The sequence below is a fragment of the Anser brachyrhynchus genome (assembly GCF_964034855.1).
Source record: "Anser brachyrhynchus genome assembly, chromosome: 7".
Classification (NCBI taxonomy): Eukaryota; Metazoa; Chordata; class Aves; order Anseriformes; family Anatidae; genus Anser; species Anser brachyrhynchus.
The window spans coordinates 31,858,335-31,885,874 of record NC_137701.1 but is presented as its reverse complement, the minus strand read 5'-3'; the positions used below and the strand labels follow the sequence as shown (position 1 = coordinate 31,885,874).

Sequence of the window (27,540 nt, the reverse complement as noted above, 5' to 3'; positions counted from 1 at the left end):
CCTGGCTGCAAAGTGAGCCGGGCAGGTGGGTGGAAAAGTGACAGCTGGTGTTGTTCCAGTGCAGGTTAATGAATGTCTCCTCCTCTCCCCCCCCCCCCCCACCTCCTCCTCCTCCCCACCGCCCGCCCCAGCACCCAGGCTCCTGGCTCCTATCAGCCCATCAGGCTCCCATTAACAAAGGCAGCCCTGGAGAGTTTGCATAGAGACCTGCTCTGCCTCTAATCTAGGTGGGCTAATCGCCTCCCTTGCCCAGCCTGCCTTCCCTGGGTCAATATTTGCTCTGAGCAAACACAGAGCCGTGACAGGTGTGCTGGGGAGAAGGCTCGCGGCGGGCAGCCCAGCCCTCTCGCCTGTCTCTGCTCAGCCACATCTCTCCGGCCCCCCGACCGCCGGCCAGCCAGCGCTATTTTTATCAGGGCTATAAAAGCCCCATCCAGCCGGCGTCACCCTCATTTTCTGCTCGTGAGCCGGAGGGGGAAGGCGAAGCCGCTCACCTGCGAGCTGCCAGCGTGTCACCGGAGCCAGGTGAGGTGCTGCAGCCCGGCACGCCTGGGCCGGGGTCCTGCCCGCCTGGCTGGGAGCAGGGAGCTGGGCACGGGGGTCCCGCTGGGGACACCCTGGGGGCAAGCTCCGGGAGCCCAGAGGAACCCCCCGGTGGGAAGGGGACGGGCTCAGGGGATGCCGTCCCAGCTGTCCCCTTCCCTTAACTTGCCTCTTCTCTCTCACCTGTATTTTCCATTCCGTTCTGTTCCCCTCCTCCATTTACTTTCCTCTATTCTTTCTTCCTTCTTTCCGTCTTTTTTTTTTTTTTTTTTTCCACGGTCCCTCCCCACCCCGCGGTGCCAGTTTAACCCGCCCCTGCTCTGTTTGGCTTTCCCAGGCAGCAGGTGTCGAGCATCCAACCTTCCGGACTTTACCCCGCCGGAGCTGGCTCGGGGCAGCGGCTGTGGCGAGGACATCGGCACCCGGCTGGGGATGCGGGACGGGGAAGGGGCTCCCGGCAGCACCCCCACCCCGCACGGTCCGAGCCCGGAGCGACTTCTGCACTTGCCTGGCGTCGAGCCCCACGTGCAAGACCTGACCTGAACGTTTTGTTCGTTCGGCTCGCGTTAGGCAGGTCCAGCCCGTCTGCAAGCACCCGCGCCGTGCCGGGGCGGCACGTCCCCTGCGCCACGCGGCTCACAGCCCACGCGGAGCGTGCACACCCGTGCGGGACGCGCGGGCTGGTTTGCAGCGAGTGCGACCCCGTGAGCATACAGCCCGTGGGGCACGCACGCAGCCTTCACCCACACGCACGGGCGCAGGGTGGCACGGGCGCGAAGCTCTCAGCAGGCAGTGCCCGCAGAAGACACTGTGCGTGCAACACGTGCGAACGCCACGGGACGCGCACGCAGGACACGGGACCCGCGTGCCGTTTGCACACGTGGCGGCGGTGACACTCGGCACTGCAGGCAGTGAGACGGGGGACACACGCTAGGTGTGCCCAGGGCACGAGAGGAAAGCCACCCACCCGTGACACGCTAGGCACACGCGTCCCGCCTGCCGGCAGCAGCCTGGCCGTGCGCCCGCCAGCAGCGGGGCGCAGCTCCAGGTAGGTCTCAACGGTCTGCTGGCACCGAGGGAGCCACAGGGGAGGGAGAGCAAGAGCAGGGCAGAGGACTGGGGTGGGGGGGTCGCATCCTTTCCCTGCCTGTGTGCTGGGCTGCCCGGGCCAGGCACGTGGTCCTGCTGCTGCCCACGCTGCTACGGAAGGGTCTGGGGGGGATGTGGCAAGCTGCGGGGGGCTTCTCCAGGACAGCCCGCTCAGTGCCTACCCCACGCTCAAAGCACGCTGTAGGGCTTGACCTGGACTTCTGCTCCCCTCCCTGGCCAGCACAGAGCCCAGGGCTGCTCCTTGCCCTGTGGAGCTAGCGGGGAGTCCCGGAGAGCTGGGACAGCGACGGATCAGCCCAGGATGCGCACCGTGCCTCTGTGCCTGGCCATGCCTGGCTCTCTGCGTTTTTCCTGAGAGCCCTGAGCAGTTCCTGCCCTGCCCTCCAGGCGCTGCTCCCAGGCACTCCCCGCAGGCGCTCGTGCTTCTTTTTTGGCGTAGGACCCAGCTGTGCTCAGGGATGCTCTGAGCCTACCGGTGGGTCCTGAGCCCTGCCTGCAGCATTGGCGAACGCCACGAAGGCTGAGCCTTGTGTGCTGTGGGACGAGGTGATTCCTGCTGCTTTCCCCCATCCCCACCCGGTCCCTGCACGGGATGAGGCTCAGCAGCCCCTGCCGCAGAGCAGGACAGCCCCGCTCCATCCTGGGGTGCCCCTGCAAGGGATGGAGATCAGGCACGTCGCTGAGCAGATGCTTGGAACATCTCCAGCAGGTGGTGGGGGAAAGCATCAAAAGCACTGGGCGAGGAGCCCGCCCTGTCTCTCGGTAGCCAAGCGCCCATCCCAGCCCGGGGACAGCCAGCACGCGGCGTGCTGACACTGCCCAGAGGCTGCCCATCACGGCCCTGCGGCCACGGGCTGCTCCGGGCCGCGTCTCTGGGCTCTGTCTCCTGCCACCAGGCCTGGCAAAGTTGAAAAGCTGAGAAAGCACAACACACGCCCCGGTACGCACAAACCCCTGCAGCTGCCCCCAGGATCAAACAGAGCACGATTAGCAGCGCTGAGCAAAGCCAGACCCCGCCGCCCGCGCTGCTCCAGCTGCCGCACGTGCGTCCCCGCGGGGGCACAGCCCGGCACAGATGCTATCTGCTGCAGCGGGGCACGGGAGGTGCTGCCCCGCCGCCTCGCCCGCCCTCGGTGACTCTGGGCTCTGTGGGGCTGCGTGGTGCCCTAGCACAGCCCGAGTCCGTTAGAGACCACACGGGGCACCCTGTGGCTAGTCCAGGTGCCCCAAAAAAAGCCTCTTTGGCTTTTCAGGGTATCCTGGTAGCGGCTGGAGCCAGACCCAGTGTCCCAGTAGGAAAAGGGGACACCCTGCAAGCACCAGCACCACAAATTGCCCCCAGCTCCCCTTCCTCACGCACCATCCCCGGCTCCCGTGCCAGAGCCGGTGGCAGCGGTGCCAAGGCTGTGCCATTCTGGCAGGTGACAAGGCGCAGGGGATGTGGTGACACCACGCACTGTCCCCCACCCCACCAGCCCAAAAATGGCCATTTGCATCCCACTGGGCTCCCAGGGCCCCGGGCTGGGGATTTGCATGGTGCGGGAGGATTTGCATAGGGAGAGCAGGGCGCGGGAGGAGCGCTGAGGAGGCACGCGTGCCCCAGCGTGCATTTGCATAGAGGTGTGTTTGCATGCAGGTGCGCGTGCATGTGTGTGTGTGCGCGCGTTTGCATACAGCTGCGAGTGTGTGCACGGCTCTGTGCGTGTGTGCGTGTGTGTGCGCCCTCGCTGGGCGAACCGCGTGGAGCTGGCGATGCCCTCACCGTGCTCGCTGCTCCGTGTGCCGGTGCGTGTGCGTCGTGTGCAGGGCTGGGTGTGCGTGCGAGGAGAGGTGTGCGCTCTTCCTGGTGAGCTGCGTGTCCTGCCCAGCCCGGATGTTTTGTGCCATCCCAGGATGTGGTAAAGGCAGCCGGCTGCCCTCTGCACCCCAGTGCCACACGGAGGGGGACAACCCAGGGACCTGCCACTGCACCCAGTGCCAGCGGGGATGTGTGGGGACAAGCACAAAGGGAACCAGGGGCTGACCCCCCCCAACAGCCCACCTCTCCCCAGCCTGTTCACCATGGCTGTGCCATGCCTGGCGGAGATGCTGGGGTGAGCAGGGGCTCCCTGCCCCAGCAAGGTCACCGTGTCCCTGTGCTGGCACCACTGTGGGTACCCAGCCAGCTTGCAAGGTCTAGGCTAAGGAGACTAAAGCTGCTTGTGTCCCCAGGGCTGGGCTAATCTGGAAGGTGGGGGTGTTGCTGAGCACCCCTGGTTCTCCCCAACCTGTTCCTGGGCAAGGCAGGGACTGGGGCACGGAGCAGCAGGGACTGTCCCCGCTGGGGTCCTGCGCTCCCCATGGCAGGGCTGTAGCCTCAGATACCTTCCCCAGGCACTGGGGCTGTCCCACACATCCCCTCCACCACTCGCCTCCGTGGAGCCCAGCTGGGACAAACCCCTGGCTATTTGGCAGGTGGGGTGGAGGGGAGAGCTGGGTCCCAGGCACGGATCTGCCCCCAGCCTGCTCCTGGCCGTGGGGAGCATCAGACACAGAGTGTCACCAGCCTGGCATCCTCCCCCCTGCACCCACAGGTCACCGGGACCCCAGGAAAGGGCTGCGAACCCCTATGAGCAAACGGGTTAAGGACTGAAGGTGCAGGGCAGGCAGCCTGCCTGGGGACGAGGTGCTGAGCGGCGTGCTGGGGCTCCTGTCCCAGCTGTTGTGCCGTGCCGGGGAGCCCCAAGGCAGGATGTTCTGTCCTCGCCGCGGCGCCTGGCTCGGCCCCCGCCTGCGCTGCCTCCTAATAGCTGCTGGAGGAGGGGAGCCGCGGCTGCCAGGCTCTCATCCCGCTGCCTGGATGAACGTCAGCCTGGCTTGGGGCAAAAGAAACAACAACAACAAAAAAAAGCTGACAGCTTTGCTGGTGCCCTGCCTCCTTCCTGCAGCTCCCTAGGGCACCCTCTGTTCGTTCAGTGGGTGTAAATCCAGAAGTGAGCCTCGCCCCCTCCTCCCCGGCAGTCCCCAGCCCATCACTGCAGCACGGCCAGCTCCGGAGGTGCTGCACGGCTTTTTGGGGGACACCCTGGCTGTCCCAAGGCACCTGCAGCTCAGGAGAGCGGACGAGCACAAGGTCGGGCAGGACCTTGGCCAGGCACGGGCTGACCTGGCACCCCCTGGGTCTGAGGGAGATGGGAAGGAGGAGAACCTAAAGACAACTCAAATAAACCCAAATCCTTGCAGCTGGCACCCCCACGACAACCCCCTGGTGCTGTAGGGGAAGCTGGGACGTGGGATCCATGCTTACCCCATGGAGCCCCTCCAAACACGATGCGATGCACCTGCAGGTGGGGCTGGGGGCAGGCTGGATGTGCTCCCTCGGAGCATCCTGCCCCGGCCCTCTGGGCCGGGCTGGGTGCTGGGAAGGGGACCAGCACCTCCCTCCGGGATGCTGTGGGTATGGGGTGCCCTGGGGGGGACAGGCTGGGGACCTTTGGGGTAACAGGCAGGAGGCTGGCACCAGCGGGCTCCGTTTCAGGTCAGAATCAGGATCCCAGGGCCAGCCACCAGTTCCTCTGCCCTGGTGCCAGGCAGGGTGGGATGGGCGTGAGGGGACCCCTGGGGTTGCGAGGGACCCGTCACCGGGGCCCCTTTTGGAGCAGCCCGGCCGGGTTTTGAAACGTTGTCAGCCCCGCATCGGGGCCGGGCTGGCCCGGGGACACAGCACTTGCCACCTGCTCACAGGCAGGCTGTAATCCACGGGCAGGAGGTGAGCAGCTGGCGGAGCCTCCCTGACCTTCAGGTGGGATTAATCCCCATGGGAACAGCGGGGAGCAGGCAGGTGAGGCCACGGCTCCCTGCGGCAGCGTGGGGACCCGGCAAGGCTGGCGGGGCTTGGGGGGGGGGACCGAGCGTCCCCGCAGTGATGGGGACAGCCTGCCCCCAAACTCAGGCAGGGCATGTGCTGGATGAGGGGCTGAGCGCGGCCCCCAGGAGCACAGCGGAGGAGCTCCACACCCCTGGGGGTGGCCGCTGGGGACAGCGGGTGGCCAGCTCCAGAGCGCGACGGGGCCGGGCGCAGCGATGCCCAGGGGACCCCCGTACCCCAGGGGCTCGTGGTGTGCGTGTGTGCTGCGTGTGGGAGCTAATCCCGGGCACATCTGCCGGGCTGTTTGCCGTCCCGGGGAGTTTCCGGCTGCGGGGACGGGTGTGCAGGGTACACGTGCGTGCGGGACGGCCGGCGTGTGCCGGGGCTCCTGCTGCACCAGGGTGGGCGCCTGCAGCCGCCAGGTGGGTGCCTGCACACGTGCACCCTCGGCCAGCCAGCACGGAGAGGGGACAAGCGGCACCGGGGTGCAGCAAGCCTCGGCTGTGGGGTTTGGGTGCCTTTGGGCTTGTACGGACCCCGCTGGGGATTTATGCATCCTCGTGTGGCCGTGTTCAGAGCAGCCCCGGAGGGGAGGTGCCTGGGGAGGGTTACCTGCGTCCCTGCTGAGGAGGGGGATTTCCCCCGGCCTCGCTTCTCTGGGGGAAAAAAGGAAGGAAAAGGGAGCAGCGGGGCTGGGTAAGGGGAACGACGCGCTGCCCCTGCTCTAATCAGCCAGACCCTGCAAATAAAAGCCACCTGTTTCAGGCCTGGCAGCAGGAAGCCAGCCCCAGAACAAACAGAGCACCAGGCAACTGGGAAAAAGGCAAACAGGGGCCGGCACCGGCTCCATCTGCTCCCTCCCGGCCCCGGCCCTGGATCTCCAGCCCCTGGGGGCGACAGCGCAGCCCCGAGTGGGACTGGGGCAAAGCAAGGGGACACCGGGGGGACTCCGGGGGCGGCTGTCCCGGTCACCAGCCCAGATGCTCACAGCGACGGTGGGAAGGGCGGCGTGCTGCCACGAGCCCCAGCAGTGCCCCAGATGTGGCAGCAGCACCGGGATGCCCGGGCAGAGCCACGTCCCCTCCTGTGGGGCTGTGCCCGCAGGGCTGGGGACCGCAGCGGGGGAGCGACCCCATCCCGGGGCTGGCAGAGAGAAACCCGATCTGTTTTGCTGCTGCAGGGAACAGGCTGAGCCGGGAGGGACGCGGGGCCCTTATTAAATTAGCCTATGCAGCAGGCCCTGGGCGAGCAGCTGCCCTCGAGCAGGCTCGCTGCCTGCCCCCCCCCCCCCCCCCAGCCCCTGTCCCCCTCCTGCAGGGGGTCCTGGGGGCTGGCAGGTGACCGAGCCGCCACGTGGGGATGCTGGATGGGGACGGGGACCACCCAGCACCACCGGGGGTGCTCGGGGGGGGGCAGGCTGTGTCAGCACCCTGGGGTGCACGGGGAGCCCCCCGCCAGCTGCGCCCTTCTGTGGGTGCCTGGTGTGCCGGGGGGGGGGGTGCGAGGCACGTCCCGGCGAGTGGGACAGGGCAGAGAAGCAAGGATGGGGCACGGCCTGCAGCTGGGGGTGGCTTTCTCCCCTGTGCCCCCCACTTCCCCAGATGCTTTTGCTTAAAGGTCTGTACGGGGCTGCCCGTTAGGGCTGCCTCTATGCCCGCATGGCACAGCACCAGCGCCCTACAGATCCTGCAGCACCATATCCAGCATCCCACGTGCTCCATAGCACAGCCTGCATCCCATATATCCCACAAAACCCGTTGCAGTGGCAGGGACTCCACCACGTACCTCACGGCGCCCCCCCATCCCGTAACCTCAGGCTGTCCCCACACCCCATAGCACCCCGCACTGCCCCACACCTCTGCTCTGCATCCTGACCCGTCTTCCCCCAAGCGACGGGGCTGCCCAAATCCATCCCACAAGAGGAGCCACTGCGCACACCTCTTAGTGATGGGGACAAATGGGGACACGCAGGGGGGGCAGAGGGGGGACAGGGCGGAGGGGAGGTGGACGGGGGGGGTGTGGGGGGGAGCCGGATGGATCCGTGCCCTCCCCAGCCCCATGGGGATGGGGTTGGGGTTTGGGATGAGGAATCGCTGCACCCCAGGGTCTGCTGCCCCCGGGCACCCCCTGCCCTCCCCGGGGAGCATCCCCATCCTTCCCCCACCCTCTGCTCCCTCAGCAACTCCCACCCAGGGTGCTGCAAGCGGAGGGGGTGTCGTGTGTGTCCCCCCCCACCCCCGCCGCCTCCCGTCCCTCCGCTGGAGCCAGCTCCAACCGCTGCCGGGCTGCACCCTCTGCTGGGACCTGGAGGCATAGGCACAGGCGGCAGGGCTGGGGACAGGAGGCAGCTGCAGGGGACAGCCGGGCTCCCCTGGGGGGGACACGGGGGGGGCTCGCTGCGGGGAAAGAGGTGCTGCCGGTGCCTGGGGGGGACGGGGACACGAAGGTGACCGGGGGTCCTGGTCCCTGCTGTCACCCCTCGGTCCCCGGTCCTTGCTGAGCAGGGGACAGAGCCGCCAGGCGCAGCTGTGCGGGGACACGGCGAGAAGCGCTGCCACCGGGACCCCCGTTTTGTCCTCATCCAGCCCTGGTGGGGCTGGGGATGTCCCCGTGGCACCCCTGTCCCGGCTCTGGTCCCCTCCTGCTGTGTGCCAGCCCCTGCCTGGCTGGGAGGCGCGGGGACATGGGCACGGGGACGTGGGCAGGCAGTGGGGTGCACCAGCACCCGTATGGGGGGGGGGGGGGGCCGCACGCCTCCCCGAGCCCACCCTGGCCAAGCCCTGGCAGTGCCACGTCCTCGTCCCGCTGGCACCGGCGCCCTGGGAAAGGCAGCAGCCCCTAATCCCCGTGCCGAGCGGGGACATTGTCCGGGGGCAGAAAGGAAAGCGGTGCGTCAGGCCCTCGGCCCATTGTGCCCTGAGCCCCTGTGCAAACACAGCCCAGCACTTGCATTGTCAGCTCCTGGGGGGGGGGGCACATGGGGGGGCCGCTCTCGCCACGCTGCCTGAGTGGAATGGACAGCGGCAGCCCGGCCGGGTGGGCGCCCCCCCCCCCGCTGACACAGCGCCTGCCCCCCCACCGCCACCCCCATTTCGCCTATATAGGGCCCGGGGAAAAGCCGGCCCCGGCACCGCCACCTTCGCCTCTGTGCCCTGCGACCAAGTAAGTACCAGGCTGTGACCCCCCCCTCAGCCCCCCCAAACGCACAGCCGCTGCCACGCCGCACTTGTGTGTGTCCCCCCCCCCACGAAGCCCCCCGCCCTGTGTCCACCCCGGGGAACGGGCAGGGTGCGGGGTGCTGTGCTCCGTGCACGGGTAGCGGGGGGGGGTCAGCCTTGTGAGAGGTGCTCTGCTTTGGGGTGGGCTGTGTCTTGGGGGGGGGGTCACGGCCACCGCCCGCTGGGTTCGGTGAGCAAGGTGACGGCACCCAGGTCACTCATCGCAGGGGGCTTGGGAGCAGAGAAATGATGGCAGCCCCGGGCACCGGGCGTATCACACGGAGAGACGGGGTGCTGCGAGTGCAGCTGGGGGGGAAGGGGGCCGGGGGGTGTCCCCCCCAACCAGCCTGGGAGGGCGAGGGGACAGCGGCCTGGGATGGGGACCCCCTGCCCGGGTGACGCCTGGGCTCTGCCCGCAGCCGAGCTCCCCGCATGACCAGCGAAGCCATGGACACCCTGGGGCAGCACAAGATCACGGTGTGGGAGGAGGAGAGCTTCCAGGGCAAGCGCTGCGAGTTCCTCATGGAGTGCCCCAGCATCATGGAGCGCGGCTTCCGCAAGATCCGCTCCATCAAGGTGGAGTCGGGCCCGTAAGTGTCCCCCCCCCCCCCCGGCACCCTCCCCGCCACCCCTCAGTGCGCCACGCTGCCGGGGGGGGGGGGGGGGAGCACAGCCTCCCTCCCTTGCGCCGTGCCTCGGTTTCCCCATCTGCCAAGCAGGGCTGCGTCCCTGAGCGCCGCCCTCCTCTCCCCTCCAGCTGGGTGGGCTTCGAGTACCCCGAGTACCAGGGCCAGCAGTTCATCCTGGAGAAGGGCGACTACCCCCGGTGGGAGGCCTGGAGCGGGAACAGCGGCTACCGCACCGAGCACCTCCTCTCCTTCCGGCCCGTCAAGTGCGCCGTGAGTGACGGGGGTCCCGGCGGGGCTGGGACCGGGGGGCGGCGGGGACAGAAAGTGGACGTGGGACAGACGGATGGACGTGGGGACGTGGGATGGAGGGGCGGCTGTGCCCACCGGCTCCCTGCGAGCATCCTGAGATGCGCTTCACGTCCAAAACGCAGCCCCGAACACCGTCCCAACTCCTGCTCTGCGCATCGGGGAGCCACCTCCCAGGATGGGGTCCCCATATCTCACGTCCCCCTCTCCCCCCACCCCAGACCTGGCTTCCTGGGGCCGGGGGGAGCAGAGGGGTGCTGAGGAGATGTGTGGGGTGCATCCTCCTCCCTGCTGGGGTACCCGAGCCGCGCCGCGCAGACTCAGCCCCTATCGCTCCATCTGCAGCGATGCGGGTGCCTGCGATGCCGGCATGTCTGCGCCTCGGCGCGGGGCGTCCCCCCCCCCCCAACTTTTAATAATCACCAGGCAGATATGCTCGGGCTTTAATAAAGGGGCCGCGATAAGATCGCTCCTTGCTGGCAGGACTGCTCCCTGGTGCAGATGGATGCGCATGGGGGCTGGGCACACGGGGGGGGGGGACAGGAGGGGGGGACAGTGCCGCATCGCTCAGTGTCCCAGCCGTTAACTCCTGGGTGCCCAGCGCCCATCCAAACCCTACTGAGCTGGGGGGGGGGGGGGGGCTCTTTCAGCAGCCTGCCTTGCCCTGCAGCCTTGGGGAGTGGGAGGATGCTGGGGGCAGGAGCCCGTGTGGGTGCAGAGGATGTGGCTGCTGTCACCAAAGCTCGGTCCCCCCCCCCCCAGAGCTATGCCTCGGGGCCCACAGGGACACAAGGGCAGCATCCTCCTGGCAGCCCTGGGGTGTCCTGGCGAGGCTGAAGCCCCCCCCCCACCCCTCCGTGGGCTCACAGCCTTGCACCAAAGCCGGACACGGTCCCAAGGTGTGCCCTGGCACAAATACCCCCGCGCCACGTCCCCCAGCCGTGCCCCAGCTGCCCCGCTGACCCCGGCCCCGCTCGCTCCGCAGAACCACAACGACAGCAAAGCCATCCTGTACGAGGCGGAGAACTTCCAGGGGCACAAGTTCGAGCTGAGCGACGACTACCCCTCGCTGCAGGCCATGGGCTGGGGCAACAAGGAGGTGGCATCCATCAAAGTGAACGCTGGAGCGTGAGTCCTGCTGGCGGGGGGGAGAGGGGGGGGTGCGGGGAGAGGGGTGTCGGAGAGCGCAGCCCCACGGATGGGGGACCCCAAAATGAGGGGGACTCTGCCTGCTCCCCTTCCCTCGGAAAGCCATGCCGTGGGGGTGTCCCTGTGCTCCCCGTCCCCACCATGGGGCCGAGAGGATGGGAAGGGGGAACGTGGCGCGGGGGGCTCTGAGCCGGGGGTGTCCCCGCAGGTGGGTGGCGTACCAGTACCCAGGCTACCGGGGCTACCAGTACGTGCTGGAGCGGGACAGGCAGAACGGCGAGTACAAGAAGTACAACGAATACAGCAGCCAGGCCCACACCAACCAGATCCAGTCCATCCGCCGCATCCAGCACTGAGCAGGGGCAGGGCGCGCGCCCCCCGCGGCCCCCCGGGCTGCCGTGCCATAGACCTGTACCTGGTAGCGAATAAAGGCATTTGTCAAAAAAAAAAAAAACAACAACACGACGGGTGTTCCTGCCTCTGCTCTGCTCCTCGGGGGCTGTGGGACCCCCCCCGTGGGGCAGGAGGCAGGGTGCCTGCCCCAGCCCTGCCGCCCCCCGGCACCATCCCGGCCTGGATGCAGTTTCCCGTTCCCCTGCCAGGATCGGGCCCGTGGCCACCTCTGCCCCCCACCTGGGTCCCCTGGTGCCCATGCACGGGGGGCAGAGGGGGTACAGAACGGCTCCTACCCCTCTGATGCTCTGGCTGGGGAGATGGGGGCATATTGGCCTTACTGGAACTGGGGAGGGGGGGGACCTGGGGGGGGGGGGTCATGCTGCTCCCAGGCTCTGTGCCGGGGAAGGTGACTGCCACAAAGCCTCTAAGCACGAGGTCCCCGGTGTGGGAGAGGGGTCCCCGCCCCTTGAGCATGGGGAAGAAGGGGAGCACGGGGCTGGTCTGGGTGAGGGGGGGCTGGGACAGATGGGGCGCCCCAGTCGGGGCAGCGCTGGGGGGCGCTGGCTTACGGAGGGGGCGTACTGGGGGGTGCTGGGGGCACTGGTCAGCAGGAGAGGGAGCAGGAGGGGGTGCAGGGCAGTGTCCTGTTCAAGGTGGCAAAACCCAGGGCTAAGGTTTTGATTCCAGGGCAGGAGGACCTGGGGGCAGGCGAGGGGGCTCAGCTCGCTGCTGCCAGCACCCCCAGAGGCCGGTTCCCCCGTGCCCCCCCCCCCCCCCCCAGCCCGGCCACGCCAGCACATCCGTGCCAGCATCCGGCTCCGGCTCCGCCTGGGCACACCGGGAGCCCCACCCAGCCTCCTCCTCCTGCACCCTTTCCCAGCCACCCCATCCTCTTCCATCTCGCTGCAGCACCCCCAGCTCTCCCGGGGCGTGCACCTCCCCTCGGCACCCCGAGGTGCTCCCCACACCCTGGGTGTCGCCTGTAAAGCCACAGGAAAGCAGAATCGCTGGGTGCTTGGGTGCCCGGCTGCCCGCACGGGTGGCCTCGGGGCTGCACCCAGCAGGACGTGGGGCTGGGGAGGGTCTGGGACGGGCTGGGGGGGGGTCTCGGCCCCCCCGATATCAGTGCGTGCACACCCCTGCACCCTGGGCTGCGCGCGTGCACGTGCACAAGCGCGCGCGTTGCACGCAGGAGCTCGCACGCCGCTGTGTGCGTGCACGCCCCGTGCTTCCACGCTCCCCTTGCACCCCCGTGCGACCCGTGCAAAGGTCCCAGCACCCCCCGCATCCTCCCAGGGCCGTGCTGTGGGGCTGCGTGGCCGCCGCCGAGCCTTTCCCAGCCCTCCCCTGTCCCCACCCCGCCACGGCCCCACGCAGCCCGGCCTCTCCCCCTGCACAAACACATTCCTGCACACCGGCCGGGCCGCGGCCAGCCCAAGGCCACGTCAGCTCGGCGCTCTGCTCCACGCCGCCGGCACGCAGGTGAAGCTGTCCCGGGCTCTGACCCGCAGGGCTGCAACGGGGGAAGATCTGGGGGGTGGTCACAGGGAAATGTGGGGGCTGCGCTGCCCTGTCCTGAGGGGGTGAGAGAGCTGGGTGGGGGGTCGGGGGGGCAAACCGCCCGGTTGCAGCTGTGGGTACGTGCTGCTTTCTGCCGGCCTGGTGCTCCAGGGGTCGGGGCCCCATGCCCAGGAACCCCACTGACCTGAGCCCTCCTCTCCCCCAGTACCTGAGCCCCCATCCCCTCCCTGCCCCACGGACCTGGGCCCCTTCCCTGGGTTTTCTCATGCGCCCTGCCCTCCCCATCCCACGGGTCTGCCCCGGCTTCCCCACGAACCTGGGACAACGCCTCTTGGGTCCCCCAGATTCCCCCCTCCCTGCTTTTCCCATCCTTCCCCATCCCCTGGGTCCCCACCCTCCTTGCCCCTCGGCCCCCAGGCCACCCCCAGCCCCCAGCCCCATCACACCCCAGGTCTCCTGCAGCCCCCACTCTCAGGGCTCCCCATCTCTCGTGCCCCCGGTCCCCCCCCCCCCATTTCCAGCTCCCACAGCCCTCCCACTGCCCCGCGGTCCCCAGCGCGTTCCCTCTGCCACGCAGGTTCCCCGGAGCAGGATCCCCACCACCGGGGCCAGCTCCTGAGGCTGTTAGAGGAGAGGGGTGGTGGCTGTGCCCCCCCCGTCCCCACCCCACCCCGCTGTGTCCGGGGCTTGTTTTCCGTTGCCTGCGGTTTGTTGCAGTGACTCAGGCAGCGAAAGCAAGTCTGGGAGGCTGCGGAGAGGCTGCACGGTGGGGGGGGGGCGGTTTGGGGGGGCTGGAGACCATCCTTAAGGGCTGGGGGAAACGTGGTGGGGGCGCACGGCGGGCTGCGCTCAGCTCTCCCCACCAGCACCTGCTCCCTGTCCCTGATGGAGATGGGCGGTGAGGGTGGAGGGCGGGGGGGCTGGCTGAGCACCCAAGGGAACCCCGCTTTCAGCCCATTTCCCAAGGGGACAGGGGGAGCCCCCAGCCCCCAGCCGTGGGACTTCCCAGCCTGGCGCCCCCCCCGCGCTGCCTCCCATGGGCTGGCGATGCAGGGCACGTGTGGGCTGCGGGATGAATAACAACCGCGGGCCCGGCACGAGCGTGTCCCGGTTCCCACTGGATTCACGCCTCACAAGGAACATCTTGGAGGAATTCTGCTGAGCCTGGAGCGAGAGCTTTAATGGACGTCAGCGCAACACCGCAGGAGGCTTCGCGGGCTGACGAGCGGCTCGCTTGGTACGGCGCCGAGCTCCTGCTGTGCTTGGGGCAGGACGGCCAGTGGCACCCTCCGGGTCAGGCTGGCGGGGAAGCTGCAGCGCCCAGCTCCTCCCTCGGTGCCCCTGGGGGCTGCCCACCCCCCAGGCAGAGCAGGGCTGGCCGGGAATGCTGCTGCCCGCTGCTGTCACACTGGGCTGCGCGGTGACGGAGCAGGGTGCAGTCCTGGCCGTGGGGACGGAGCTGGCGCTCGGAGGTGGCACCTGTGGCCAGGGGTGTCCTTTGGGAGCCGAGACTGCCCCAGCCCCTTTCCCCGTTGCGAGTTTCTCCCCGAGTCACCCTCCTGTCTTCACACCGCTTGCAGAGGCTGGAGGCACCCGAAACACCTCTGTCCCAGCCCCAAACCGGGCAGCGCACGGCCAGCGGGTGCTGGCGTCTTCCGGAGCCGGCAGAGCCGCCCACAAAGCCCGATGCAGACGAGGCCGTGCGCGTTTGGGACGGTGTGTGGGGCCACCCAGCTTGCGCAGACCCTAACAGAGAGCGGTCAGAGGTCGGGACAGGGCTGAGGACCCCAGGATGCACCAAGAGGGCAGGGAGGGGACAGAGCTGAGCTGTGCCCCGGTGCCGTGAGCGGCTGGCACTGCACCGTACCCTCCCCAGGGCTCCGGGAGCTGCAAGGGGACGCAGCACGGGGACGCGATGGGTGCCCGACTTCACCCCACCACGGCTGCAAGGGGACCCCAGCGCTGGGAAGCAGCAGCACGGGGGGCACAGGGACGGTGCTCGGCGGGGCGACGCGGAGGGCACGGGCGATGCGGGGACGGGGAGGCCGGGGGGAGGCCGGGGGGAGGCCAGGCCACAGCGGTCTCCAGGCAGTGTCCGAGCCCCGCTCGCAGCTGGGATGGCAGCGCCGTGTTTGCGAAGAGTTAAGGAGGCGGAAGAGGCAGGAAGCGGCCCGAGCCGCTCTCCATAGAAACCCGCGGCCGTGATTAAAGTCTGATGCGGGCCCGATAGCGGGCTGGGGTGGGGGGGGGGGCAGCGCCCGCTTTAATTACAGCGGAGGAAATTGCTGGAGCCGGGGCCCCGAGCCCCTGCGAGTTGCCTGGAAACTCCCCCCCCCCCCTCCCGCCTCCCCCCGGCCCCTGCCCGTCCCCTGCCCGTCCCGCTGCCATTTATTCGCCATCAGCTGCTCCCTGATAAAGTGGAATAATAATAATAATAATAGGGGCAGGAATATTAAAACATGCAGCCCGCGGGCCGCCCCCACAGCTGCCATGAGACACGGCGCCGGAGCGGTGCCACTGCTGCTCAACATGTACCTGCCAGGTACGGGCGGACCCCCCCCCCGCACCGCAGCGCACCCCGGCCCTCGCCCGCCCTGCCCCGCCGCGGCCCCGCGGCCCTTCCCCTGCCCCGGTGCCCCGGCCCCCTCCAGCGCCCACCCTGCCTTCCCCACTCCCCCCCTTCCAGCCCCACACACGCCGTCCCTTCCTCCGTCCCCACCGCTGCTCTGGCAGCCCGTCCTCCTTCCCGTCCTTCATCCACCTGCCGTGTCCCCGTCCCTCCGTCCGTCCGTCCGTCCGTCCTCGTGTCCTTCCAAGCCATCCTGCCACCCACCTTTCATCCAGCCGCCCTTCTTCCCCTGTCCTTCCAGCCACCCCTCCACCCCAGCCACCCATCCCTCCGTCCTTCTTTCTGTCCCCACCGCTGGCCGTCCCCTCCATCTGCCCATCGTCCCTTCCATCACTCCATCCCTTCCATCACGCCGTTCCCGCACCGCTCTACCCGTTGCCTGCTCATCCTTCCACCCTTCCACCTCCTTCTACCCTTCCCTCCGTCCCTCCATCCACACGTCCTCCTTTCCAGCCCTCCACCGCCCACCTCTCCTGCCTTCCACCCGCCTCTCCATCTACTTTTCTTTCCCTTTCCCCACCCGTCCGCTCCCCAGCGCCCTTCCCGACACTCGTCCCTCTGTCTCCCCGTCCACCTCTTCCCCCTGCCCCGCAGCTCTCTCCCTCTCTCCCTCCCGCCGCCCTACCCCAGCCCGCAGGATTTTCTATTCCTATTTAAAAGCTTCCCTGGCTCTGTCGGAAATCGGATTTCCTTTTTCCTGGACGCGTTTCCTGGCTTCGCCGCGGCGGCGGGGCAGGCGAGGGGGAGCGGCCGCCCGGGGGTGGGCGCCGGGGGGTCTCGGTCCCGCCTGGTCCCGGCCCCCCCCCCCCCCACACCCGCTCCCCTTTTGTCCCGCAGATCCAGTCGGAGAAACTTTGTTCAAAGACGGCAAGAGCCAGGCGTGGGGGTCCCTCAACCCAAGCGTGCAGAAAGGTAAGAGCCCGCCTGCCCCTTCCCCGCCCCGCGCCCCACCGGCTCCCCGGCAGCAGGGACCCCCGGGGCACACGGACCCACCCGTACCCCGTAGCCAGGCCACCTTCCTCTCTGTGTGCCCCGTCCAGCGGGGCTTCCAAAGCTCAGGCCAGGATGGTTGCGATCCAAAACCAGACGGGGAAGGAGCTGGGCCCCCTGACAGCCGTCCTGGTGCAGCAGAGGGGAGCGCCGCGCCCGGTGCTGCTGCAGCCCGCAGCCTGTGGAGCAGAGCACGGTGACCCCGGGTCCCCCCCGGTGCTCCGGGAATATCTGATGGAGAGGGAGCTGCCGGCCAGCCCTGGAGCTGCGAGGGCTCATCTGGGCTTGGGAGAGCCGGTCCTGGGAGCAGGAGAAAGGGGGTACCGCCGGGGAGGGGGGTGCTGGGGCATGGGGTGGCCGGGAAGCGATGGATCCCCCGGGAGCTGGAGCCTTCCCCTGGGAAAAGCCATCCGGGGACAGGAGGGAGCAGCCTGGGGAGCGCTGGGCGTGGGGTTACATGGGGCCAGCACCGGTTCACCTGCCTGGCGAGGGGATAGGGGCCAGGGCTTGCTCTGAGCAGGAAAAGGGGAGCCCTGGTTTAGGGGTGGGAGCAGGGCGAGGCTGGGGCTGGGGCTGGCCCTTTTGCCTCCGCATTGCGGACTCTGTCCAGCCACGCCGCATGAGCAGGGCCTTTTAGGATCACTGCAGGTTTCCCCGGGGAGCCGCAGAGGCAGGACTGAACCTCGCCACCCCACCCAGCCGCACCCCCGGCACGGGGTGGGCACACCATGGTGGGGGGAGAAACACCAAGAGGTGCAGGGATCGAAGGTGTGGGATGGCTCAGGGTGAAGGCACAGCCTTGGAAAATCCTGCATCGGGATGTCTGAGCGGGGTCTGGTGGCGTGAGGGTGGGTGGGGAGCGGCTGCTCCCTGCTTCTTCCAGAGGGAGGATGGGGGGGCATCGGGTGCCCGAGGTGGGTGCAAGCAAGTGGGAGAGGTGGCTCCGGGCGAAACCCAGGTGAGCCACGGGACTGCCTGCTGCACGGAGCACAAGCATTAGGTAAAATAGTGGCAGAAAGGCATGGGGGGGAGGACGAAATGCAAAGGCACCTCCTGTGTCACAGGAAGACCTTGTGCTGCAGCGGCCGGGGATGGGAGCTGGGACGTGCAGGGGTGTTGCGGAGGGAATGGGGTCTGGGCTGCAGGGTAGGTGCGGGGCTGCCCTGCAGGGTGGCTGTCCCAGGCATGGGGCTGCTCGTTCCCCTAAGGCCCAGGGACCCTTTTCTCCCCTGGGCAGACCCGGTGCAGCCTGCCCGTGGGCATATCCGGGTGTGCCAATGTCCCGTGCACACCCGCATCCCGCCTGGCACAGGGGCACCTTGGGCATCGAGGGTACTCGGTGCAGCCTGGAGGTGCGGTGTCCCCGGAGGGGACAGATACCCTCTGAAAACACGGGACATTGGTGCCCGATTCAACCCCACAGAGGACCCTGTCTCACCCGGTCTCACCTTTCCCTGCACCTGCTGGGCAGCCAGGGCTTGGCTCGGAGCAGCATTGCTCCCTGGCATCAGCTCCCCCGGAGGGATCCGTGCCCCTGGAGATGTGCTACGGCACCGGCCCCTTTGCAGGCAGAGGTGGAGGTGGGGGATGTGGGTGCTGTTGGGGTCTGGCTGCCGCTGGGATACCTCCTCCTGGGGCTGCAGACCAAAGAACCAGCCCAGAGCTGGATGGCAAAGTAAGCGAGCAGCTACTCATCCTCGGTGGGGTGGGAATGAGGCGGGGGGGTGTGGGGACACAGCATCAGGCCCCGCTGCAGCTTCTTTTGCCCTCCAAGCCTCCAGAGCCCCAGGGGGGTCCTCTCCTCCCGCCTGGGGCGCAGGATGCCGCAGGGATGCTGCGAAGGAGACACGACGATGCTAACACCCGCGTCCTGAGTGCAGGGAAAATGCACCCGGGGGCGGGAGGGGGCAACGTGGCAGGGGGTGAAGGGGCACATCCCGCTCCCGTGCCCTGACGGGGAGCTTCGACCTCTCCGGGGCAGGCAGCGGGCAGATCCAGCTGTGGCAGTTCCTGCTGGAGCTGCTCTCGGACCGGGCCAACCTCAACTGCATCGCCTGGGAAGGCACCAACGGGGAGTTCAAGCTGATCGACCCCGACGAGGTGGCGCGGCGCTGGGGCGAGCGGAAGAGCAAGCCCAACATGAATTACGACAAGCTGAGCCGGGCGCTGCGCTACTACTACGACAAGAACATCATGACCAAGGTGCACGGCAAGCGCTACGCCTACAAGTTCGACTTCCACGGGCTGGCGCAGGTCTGCCAGCCGGCCGCCCCCGATCACGCCCTCTACAAATTCCAGGGCAACCTGGCCCCGCTGCCCTTCTCGGGCATCTCCAAACTCAACCTCATGACCTCCGGGGTGACGCCGGCCGGTTTCTCCTACTGGCCCGGCTCCAGCCCGTCCCTCTACCCCGGGCACGGCCTGCAGCCCTCCGCCCCGTTCAGCGCCATGGCAGCCTCCCACCTCAACAACATGAACAACCACTACCATTAGGGGCTCGGCCGTGCCAGGCGGTCCCCGTCCCGATCCCGGTCCCGTCCCGGGCGGTGTGGGGCTGGGGAGCTCGGCGGGGAGGGGTGAGGGGGGGGGGTGGGATGCTGCTGCCCTGCTGGCGGCCGCCCCCGTTGGGGTTTGGAGAGAGGCGCGGGGTGGCCGCGGGGCAGTAGGGTTTCTTCTCTCTGGTGTGGGTGGTTGGAGGGCAGGAGGTGTCTGCGCTTAGGGTGAGGGGGGAGCCACGGTCGTGGGAATGCGCAGGGATGGCTAAAGAGGGGTGTGAACGGGAGGAAAAGCGTGCGCCCTCCCCTCAGCCCCCCAACCCATGGCCCCCACTGGTGCTTAGCTCTGCCCCCAGCCCGTGCCCACCCTCCTCTCTCCCCACAGAGCCGCCTTGCCCGGGGGTGAGGGGCCCTCCCCGCAGCTCCTTGGCCCCCCACCCATCTCCAAGGAGTGAGGCTGGGTGGAGGTGGAGCAGGAGAAGGGACCCGAGCAGAGCCGGGAGCCCAGGGCACCGAGGGGTGGGCTTGGAGCTCTCCCCCCCGGGGTCCCAGGAGGTGCCCCCCCCTCCAGAGCAGGACTTTGACCCCGTGGCTGGAGAAGAGCCGGGCGTGCCGGGCTCTGCCAGGCAGGGGAGGGATCTGGCTTCAATAAAACGGAGAGGTGCTGTGACTGTGTCTGCTCGTGTGCGCAGGGGGCTGGAGCGGGGGACGCAGCCCGGCGCACCCCTCCTGTCCCCAGCCCCACTGCAGGGCGGGGACGGGGAGGATGCGGCCACCCTGCCTCGCTCTGCACCTCGTCTCTTTCCCCAGCATCACCTCTGGCTCTTACAGCCCCCTAAAGTTAGGGGGAACGCCTGGGCTCCTGGGACACCCCCCTGGGGCAGCTGCCTGCCCTGTCCCGGGCTGGCGAGCTGGAGACAAAGAGGAGAGGCAGCCTGCCTGCTGGGACATCTGCCGCCTCGCCGCCACCCGGGGATCGGCCCTACAGGCAGGAGCCAGACCTCTCGTGGTCCGCAGAGCCCTGTGCGACCAGCTCGAGCAGTGCACCGTGCCCAGCATGGCCCGATCCTGCTGCGGGCACCCCAGGGATGTGCCAGGAGCACCCCGGGGTGCAGCGGGATGACCCTGCTGCGGTGGCCTCGGGGCAGCCACAAGGTGTCCCCCGGCCCCAGGCAGGGCCACCAAGCCCCGGGGTGCTCAGGGGGACAGCCCAGCCCGCAGCTGGGTCCTGGGGGAAGCATCCAGCCCATGGGGGAGGTGGCCAGCCCCCAGCCCTTCTCCCTGCCCCCCCCACCCCCAGATCAGGGCAGCCCCGGGGGTGGTGGCTCCGTGCTGACCCCTCTGCATCTCTCCGGTGTCCGGTCACACTCATAGCCCCGGTGGCATCTGCTCAGCTACATCCTCGCTGCCCTAATCAGCTTAAGGGAGGGGGATCTGATGGCAGTGTCTCCTCCAGGGAGGGCACAGGGGACTGATGCTGCCGGCACGGAGCCCACGCGTGGGACAGGAGGGAAGGGAGATGCAGGGGGTGCAGGGGTCCCTTCCTCTGGTGTCCCTGAGCCCCGCACAGGCTGGTCCCAAGGGCTGCGGGATGTGAAGAGGGGGAAAAGGAACAGCTACCCCCAAGCAAGACGCAAACAGCCTCCCCCCCCCCCCCCCTATTATTTTGGCCTCGCAAAGGCAAAATGGGAAGGGGGCGGGGGGGAGCTGGCCAGAGCTGGGCACCTCAGACCAGTGCAGGGGGCTGTGCCCCCAGCAGGGAGCCTGCTTCAGGGCTTAGGTAACAGCGTGACGCAGGGCAGGACGGGGATTAAGGGATGTGGGTCACTAGGAGCTCCCCCCCCCGCCACCACCATCCCGCTCCTGTCCCTCTGCCAGTGCCCGCGCCAGGGAAGCCCAGGTGAGCCCAGCTCCCTGCTCGCTCCCGGCCCCAAAAGGTCCCTGCTGGATCGGAGCTGGGGGCACCACGGCGCACCCACAGGCTGATGCTGGGGGCTTGTTCAGCTCTGCTCCGTCCCCAAAAGCAGGGAGGTCCCCCGGCTCTGTCCCCAGACGCACCCGCCGGTGACGGCAGCCGGCAGGAAGGTGGGGGCACCCACGCAGGACCCAGCGACGCTCTGCCCGAGGATGCAGCCAGCATCACCATGGCAACTCGGGATGCTCCCACCGCACGCAGCCCCCTCCACATCACACTTATTGGGGGGGGGGTGTGTGTGTGCAGAGCATCGCCCCCACCTCAGCGCCCCGGGGTGACCCTGCCCAGCGGCAGCGCTGCTCTCATCGCTCACCCAAACCGCCGGCTCGGAGCAGACTGCAGCAAAATCCTGCCAATGGGTGAGCGGGGCCGAGCCCGGCACGGCTCCGGTGGGCGGCAGGGACCGGCCCGGGGGTGCTTGGCCCGGGGGGGTGATGTGGGAGCATCGCCCTTGGCAGTGGGGGGGCATGTGGGGAGCACAGCCCAGGTGGCTTGGTGCGCCCACCAGACCCTACCTGCTGTCTCGGCTGCCCCGCTCCTGCCTGTGCCCAAATACACAGCTCGGGGAGGGACTGGTGCCTCCTGGAACCGGCTGTGAGGATGGGGATGAGCTGGAGGAGGGGACAGGGCTGCCCCCCGGCTCTGCTGCTCACCAAAACGTGCCCCCAGCCTGCCGGGGGGTGGTGCTGGGTGCCCTGGGTGGGGGAATGGGTGCCCAGAGGGCCTCATCCTGTGCTGAGCTGGGAGCAGAGCACATGGCCTGGGAGCTTTGTGTGCTGCTTTGTGATTAAAGGCAGGAGGAGGTTTTTTTCCTGCTTTTAAATATATATATATATCTTTTTGTCTGGCTTTTCTTAGCCAGCAGGAGGGGAGGGCTGAGCCCTGCCTTGGTCTCAACACCTTGACCAGAAGGCATGGGGACCCCTCCAGCCCCCCCACATCCTCCCAGCCCCAGAGAAAGGGATCGGAGCGGGGGGGTGGAGGAGCCCCTCTCCTATTTTAGCAGACCCCCATCGTGTGTATCCTCCCCCGTGCTGGCCAGAGCCTTCGCAGCACAGCCAGGTCACGTCTGCGTTAGGGAACCTTGGGCTGCCGGCGTCCCCACCCTCCTCCCCCCCCAGTTTTCCCAATTCCCACTTCTATATCCTCCTCCCTGCCTCCTTCCCGCCCCGCGCAGCACCCCGCAGCAGGCTGCTGACTCACGTCCTCTCTCCAGACGCCACCTCCCCTCCGCCTGGCTCCCTGCGCACGCTTCGTGACTTAACGGGGCTCGGCGGGAGCAGGCGCTGGGGCTCCGGAGCCCCCCCGTAAAGCTCCTCCGGGGAAGCAACCGTGGGGTTTCCCAAAGGGTGCTGCTCTCCCCTTCGGCAAACGTGCGTGGGGTTGGGGTGCCGGGGTCTCCCTGGGGCAGCCCCCGCCTGCTTGGTGCTGCCAGGGCTGAGGGGAGCTGGTGGGCATGGCCCCATCGCCTCCTGTGCCGGGGTTGGGACCCCGTGGTCCTCCCCAAAGCACCGCCTTGCTGCGGGTGCTCACCCCCTCGCCCCATTGCTCCCATCCAGTGGGCTCGACCCCAGCAGCCTGCCAGGGACGTGCCCTGGGCTCTCCTTGTCTACAGCCTCCCCCTGCTCCCAAAGCCTCCCCGTGTGCCCGGGACGCCATTTGCAGAGCCTGGCCGGGCCGTGCCTCCCTGCAGAGGCCCAGAAGGCAGGGAAGGAGGCCAGCCAGCACCCAGGTGTCCGGGCAGGGGCCGCTGGGGAGCACCTCGGTGCTGCTCCTGCCCCGCTGCAGCGCTGAGACCTTGGGCCGGACTCCGCCGAGGGCACGGGCTGGGCCGCGGGGAGGGCAGGATTAAGGCGCTAATGCCAGATTAAGCTGTAACGCAGGACTTCTGACGAGGGAGAGGCACCCGGTCCAGCCCTGCGCCCCTCCAGGGCCCCAGCTGAGCGCTGCTCGCTGCCCCGCCAGGAGCTGGCTCCCCGGGGTGACACGGGGCAGGGAGAGGGGCAGCGCACGGCCACCGCTCTGCTCTGCCGCGCAGCACAGCGGGGCTCCCAGGCTCTCCCCGCCTGCCCTGGCTTCTCTGGGGCCAAGCAGACATCCGTGGCTGAAGCTCACCTGCACCCACAAACCCTCCCCAGTGCAGCAGAGCAGCAGCTTGAAGCTGTGGTGCCCAGGCTGCTCCCCCAGAGGCGGGAGACCTCCCCCTCCAGCTGCCCTCAGGAGCACGGTATCCATCGTCCTTGCAGCCCACCTGGGCGCGGGTTCAGCTCTGGGCAGAAACACCCCTTTCTTGGGGGGCTACAAGCCCCTGGGCTTGTCCCCCGTTGGCCTTGGTGGCAGCAGGAGCTCCCCGCTCCCCCCGGCAGCCGCGCGAGGTCCCCTGGGGGAAGGGAAAGGCAGACGCCTCTCCCCCCAGCAAGGCTCCGGCTGAGCCGGCGATGCGTATTTAAATGCACGGGAGCATCCGAGCTCGTCTCTCATTCCTTGACATTTCCAGAGACTCCAAGCTGTCTTCAATTACCAGCCTGCAATTAGCTCTTCCTAATTCCCCCGACGAGGCCTAGCGCTCTTAATCAATGAAACACAAGGGAGGAGGGGAAGGACGCGGCCCCTCTGCAGCTGGAAGCCTTTAAAAGGCCAGGACTTGGGGCTGGAAGGACCCCGGGAGTGTCTCTTAGGGGATTTGTAGGGTGGGAAACCTCCGTGTGTGTTAGCCCTTGGTTCAGCTCCGGAGCAGAGGGGCTGAAGCCCCACTGCTAGGGTCGAGGAAGGAAGGGGTATAGCCAAATGTGGGGTGGGGAGGGGTTATGGGTATATTTTAGCCCAGACTGCTCCCCCCAAGGTCACATAAACGTCGATATAAAGGAAGGAAAAGTGCACACGGTAGGGACGGGGAGGGTGGGAGCAGCGCAGGTCCCTCCGGGTGCGCGCAGCCACGGAAAAACCTCGCCCAGCACCCTGCCAGGTCGGGCCCCGTCACAGGGACATCTGTGCCGTCTTCCTGCCCGCGCAGCTTTGCCTGAATGAGCCAGATTGGGCCTAATTAGCAGCTCTGCTGATGCGCACAAAGGTGGGGAATCCAGCTTACCCTCCGTGACCTGCAGAGCCAGCGCAGCCCTTCCTGGCTTTGGGGGGCGGGGGGAACGCGAGAGCCTGGCTCGGAGGGGCTGGGGGGCACTGGGTGCAGACCCCCGCCGGGGGAGCGCGTGCTGGGGAGCCTGCTAAAGAAAGCCCGGAAAAATTGGTACCTGGAATGGCAGCAAGCAGCCGGGAGGAGGGAAAAAGCCTTCCCCCTTCTCCACCCCTCTCCCCTGGGGCGTGCAGAAGCGCAGGGCTGGTAACTGGGCTAGCAACAGGGCTCCCCCGGCCCTGCAGAGCAGAGGCAGGAGGCGAGGGTGGGGTTGCTCGAGGCGAAGGGAGGGGGGGGCCGCGGGCTCCTGGTTAAATTCGTGGCAGCAGGCAGCCGGCAGGCAGGCGTTTCCATCTGCGACGCAAGAGGCCTGGAGAGCGCCCAGGGAGCCGGGGGGCACCCTGGAGGAGCAGGGCTGGCCTTGGGCACAGCGGGCAGCAGGGACATTGGGGTGTGCCCCCCCCCCCCCAGCTCACACTGGGGAAGAAAATTCTCTCCGAGAACGGGCTCCCCACATCCCACTCGGGCAAGGGCCACCCCCCAACACCCCCCCTTGCACCCCAGCAAGTCCAGGGAGCCACCACCAGGCCCATCCAGGCCGCCTCTTTATTCTCCAGTGAAGCAAAGCAAGAGGAGAGGACCCCCCCTCCCCAACCCCAGCAGCCCCCCCCCCTCCCCCCCAAGCCCTCCTCTGGCACATACACCTTTCCCCGCAGCAAGCCGAGGTGGGGAGGGGGGGGGAAGAGGGAACAAGAGAACACCGCTCACCCCGCAGGTGCCCTGGCTTTGGGGAGCTTGGGGGGGGGGGGCTGCACCTGGGGGGGGGGCTCAGCAGCGGGGGGGGAGAGGGGAAGGGACGCTGCAGCCCCCCCTCAGCATCTCAAACAAAGGGGCGAGCGGGCTGCTCCCCCAGGCTGAAGGACCCACCGCACCGGGGGAACCCCCCCACACCCCGCTGCCTTCCCCCCGGCGGGGAAGGAGGCAGCGGCGGGGACACAAAGCCCCGCGCCCCCCCCCCTCCCAGCACCCCCCGGCCCCCCCTTTCCCCGCCGCCCTTTGTCTGCCCGGCTCCGCCGCGGCGGCTCCAGCACCGCGGACAGCTCCGGCGGGGGGGGGGGCCCGGCGCTGCCGTGGGGGGGCCCTTGGTGTGCACGGGCTGCCGGGAGCACCCCCCAGCCCCCCCCTCCAGCTGCATCCCTCCTTCCCCTTCCCCCCCATTATTTTTTTTTTTTTGGCCAAAGAAAACATATTCAGGAGCCTCCGCCCCTCGGCAGCCTGCCCCCCCCCTCCCCGCCCCATCGCCCCCCGGGTCCGTCCCTTTCCCCCCCCCCCCGGTCTTCTCCGCCGTGTCGGTGTCCCGGAGAGCTGGGGTCGGCAGGGGATGGAGGGGAGGGGGGGGGGGAAAGCGGCCGGATCCGGAGCAGGGAGGGTCCAGGCAGCATCTCCACGGGGAGATTTTTTTTGGGGGGGAGGGGGGGATCCGGCAGTCCTTGGCCTCCCCCGCCGGGGGCCCGGTACCTCCCTAGCGGTCCAGGCTGATCGTCCAGTGCTTGGCCCCGTCTCCGGCCTCGCCCTCGCTCTTGAGGTCCTGGAAGAGCTGCGTGAAGTAGTGCGGGTCCGCGTTGATGCGCAGCATCTTGGCGCTCAGGCGCTGGATGATGCCCAGGCAGCGCTCCCAGAAGCGGCCCTTGTCGCCCTCCACCAGGAAGGGCTTGAGCGGGTAGGAGATCTCGTTGCCCATGTAGGAGTAGGCGAGGTAGAGGCAGGTGAGGAAGGCCGCCTGCAGCTCGGCCTGGCTGCCGATCTCCTCCCCGCGCAGCGCCTCCCGGCACAGCAGGTAGACGAACACCAGGTTGGCCGGGGTGATGAAGCCCTGGTCCTGCCAGCCCTGCAGCAGCAGCGAGCGGTCCACGCTGCGGAAACAGGCGATGAGCTCGCCGGGGCTCAGCTCCTTCAGCCGGTAGCAGCGGCGGCACACGAAGTCCCCCAAGCAGCGCAGCAGCTCCCCGGTGGACGCCTGCACCACCACGCGGCGCGGCGAGCCCGGGGCCCGGCTGCCGGGCGGCGGCAGAGGAGGCGGCGGCGGCGGCGGCGGGGGGGGCGGCGGCGGTTTGCCCCCCCCGGAGCCCGGCTGCGGCTCCTGCGGCGCCGCCGAGGGCACGGTGGGCACGGGCACGGCCAGGGGGCCCTGCTTGGCTCCGTCCCCCAGCGACTTGCGCAGGTTCTCGCGGTTGCGCTGAGCCACCAGCGGGTCGGGTTGGCCCCCCGGGACCCCCCCCGGGGCCCCGGCGCCGGGCTTGGGCGTCACCTTCTTGGTGCTCTTCTTCTTCTTGGCCGAGGCGGCCACCAGCCGCTTCCAGGTGAGAGCCGAGATGAGCACCCCGGGCCGCTTCAGCCTGCTCTCGCCCTTGCCCGGCACCCTTCCCGGCGGCGCCTTGTCGGCCAGCAGCCCCCCGCCGCCGCCGCCCCCCTTGCCCGAGGAGGCGGCGGGGGACAGGGAGAGCACCGTGCCCATGCTAACGCCGAGCGGGGCCCATAGGAGGCCGGCGGCTGCGGGGGGGTGGGAAGCGGAAAGCGGCCGGCACCGGGGCCGCGGTACCCGAGGATGCTCCGCCGCCGCGCCCGCTTCTGGGCTCCGTGCCCGCCGCTGCAGCCAGCCGCGGCCCCCCCCCCCCCAGCTCCTCCGCCTCCCCGCCGCCAGCCAATCCGTGCCGCACCGGGCCCCGGTGAGTCCCGCCCCCCCCCGCCCCCCCCCCCGCCGCCGGTAGGCGGTGGAATTGGGGGGGGGGACAGGGGGATCGGGGGATGCCGGCCCCGAGCGGCTGCCGCCCCGCCGTGACCTTCACGGGGCGCTCCCGGCCCCTGCGCTAGGGGGGAGCCCGAGGGTGGGGGGGTGGGAACCGGGGTGGGGGGGGCCGGGGGCACGGCTGAGCCCTGCCAGGTCCCGTTCCGGTGGTGCTGGGGGGGGGCACGGCTGGCTGCGGGGGTGGGGGAGAGCCCTGGGCAATGCCACGCTTGGGAAGTGGGTGGGCAGGCACTGGGGGGGGGCAGCTGAGATGGCCCCCACCGAGGGGCTGGTCCCGGTAGGAGAGCCCCCCCCCGCTGGTGGGAACCAGCCCGATCCCAGCCCGGCTCTGCAGGGAGCCCCCCAGCCCCCGGCCTGTGCTCGCGCCCTGCCTGGCTCCCCACGGCCTGCTCCTGCAAAAGCGGCCCAGCGCCTGCTGCACGAGCAGCTCGCTGCTTCCCCCACCCCAGCCTGCCTCTTCAGCCCTTCAGGGGAGATCTCCCCCCACCGGCATCCGGCAAAAGTCGGGGATTTTGGAGACAGGGGTAGGAGGGAGGGGATGCTGCGCTCCTGCATCGCCGCAGAACGGTGCGTGACAAACCAGCCGGGTGCACGGCCTGCTTCTCCCCCCTCCAGATCTGAGCACGGCGCTGATGAATCCAGCCCCCCCTCTGCCTCCGTGCCCCTCGCAGGAAGGTCCTGCCGTATTTCGCGTGAGCTGGGGGACGGATCCCGCAGCTCTCATCGCCAGGCATCCATCAGGAACAAAGCGCCCCGATTGCCTGCGCTGCTCCCGCACGCAAAGTGCCCGAGAGCA

At 68.8% G+C, this 27,540-nt stretch overlaps 3 protein-coding genes across 9 annotated transcripts; 2 read left to right on the top strand and 1 right to left on the bottom strand.

The window, feature by feature from the left end:
• Positions 1-132: 132 nt before the first annotated feature.
• CRYBA2 (crystallin beta A2) lies at positions 133-11,510 on the top strand. 7 transcript variants are annotated; one of them, XM_080599335.1, is made up of 6 exons: positions 133-525; positions 881-8,662; positions 9,138-9,308; positions 9,476-9,617; positions 10,639-10,781; positions 11,011-11,510. In XM_080599335.1, the coding sequence occupies exons 2-6, from the start codon at positions 8,478-8,480 to the stop codon at positions 11,156-11,158; spliced, it is 789 nt and encodes a 262-aa protein (XP_080455461.1). In that variant the 5' UTR covers positions 133-525; positions 881-8,477; the 3' UTR covers positions 11,159-11,510. The 7 variants fall into 7 exon arrangements, with proteins under 7 accessions (XP_080455461.1, XP_080455460.1, XP_080455465.1 ...); XM_080599339.1 differs by having other exon boundaries at positions 136-1,591; positions 8,605-8,662; positions 11,011-11,507; XM_080599336.1 differs by having other exon boundaries at positions 136-5,434; positions 8,605-8,662; positions 11,011-11,507.
• Positions 11,511-14,961: 3,451 nt separating this feature from the next.
• On the top strand, positions 14,962-23,492 carry FEV (FEV transcription factor, ETS family member). The gene is made up of 3 exons (XM_080599276.1): positions 14,962-15,261; positions 16,186-16,260; positions 18,320-23,492. The coding sequence occupies exons 1-3, from the start codon at positions 15,210-15,212 to the stop codon at positions 18,829-18,831; spliced, it is 639 nt and encodes a 212-aa protein (XP_080455402.1). The 5' UTR covers positions 14,962-15,209; the 3' UTR covers positions 18,832-23,492.
• Positions 23,493-24,053: 561 nt separating this feature from the next.
• On the bottom strand, positions 24,054-26,623 carry CDK5R2 (cyclin dependent kinase 5 regulatory subunit 2). The gene has a single exon (XM_080599275.1). The coding sequence runs from the start codon at positions 26,451-26,453 to the stop codon at positions 25,461-25,463; it is 993 nt and encodes a 330-aa protein (XP_080455401.1). The 5' UTR covers positions 26,454-26,623; the 3' UTR covers positions 24,054-25,460.
• Between the last annotated feature and the right edge of the window lie 917 nt (positions 26,624-27,540).

What these genes read in the sequence shown, in the direction of transcription:
- CRYBA2 (XM_080599335.1), top strand. Translation starts at nt 8,478, where the DNA reads ATGGGGGGGCCGCTCTCGCCACGCTGCCTGAGTGGAATGGACAGCGGC. An exon ending in ATCAAGGTGGAGTCGGGCCC is followed by an intron (nt 9,309 to 9,475) that starts GTAAGTGTCCCC and finishes TCTCCCCTCCAG; the next exon opens with CTGGGTGGGCTTCGAGTACC. An exon ending in TCCGGCCCGTCAAGTGCGCC is followed by an intron (nt 9,618 to 10,638) that starts GTGAGTGACGGG and finishes CTCGCTCCGCAG; the next exon opens with AACCACAACGACAGCAAAGC.
- FEV (XM_080599276.1), top strand. Translation starts at nt 15,210, where the DNA reads ATGAGACACGGCGCCGGAGCGGTGCCACTGCTGCTCAACATGTACCTG. An exon ending in GCTCAACATGTACCTGCCAG is followed by an intron (nt 15,262 to 16,185) that starts GTACGGGCGGAC and finishes TTTGTCCCGCAG; the next exon opens with ATCCAGTCGGAGAAACTTTG. An exon ending in CAACCCAAGCGTGCAGAAAG is followed by an intron (nt 16,261 to 18,319) that starts GTAAGAGCCCGC and finishes TCTCCGGGGCAG; the next exon opens with GCAGCGGGCAGATCCAGCTG.
- CDK5R2 (XM_080599275.1), bottom strand. Translation starts at nt 26,453, where the DNA reads ATGGGCACGGTGCTCTCCCTGTCCCCCGCCGCCTCCTCGGGCAAGGGG.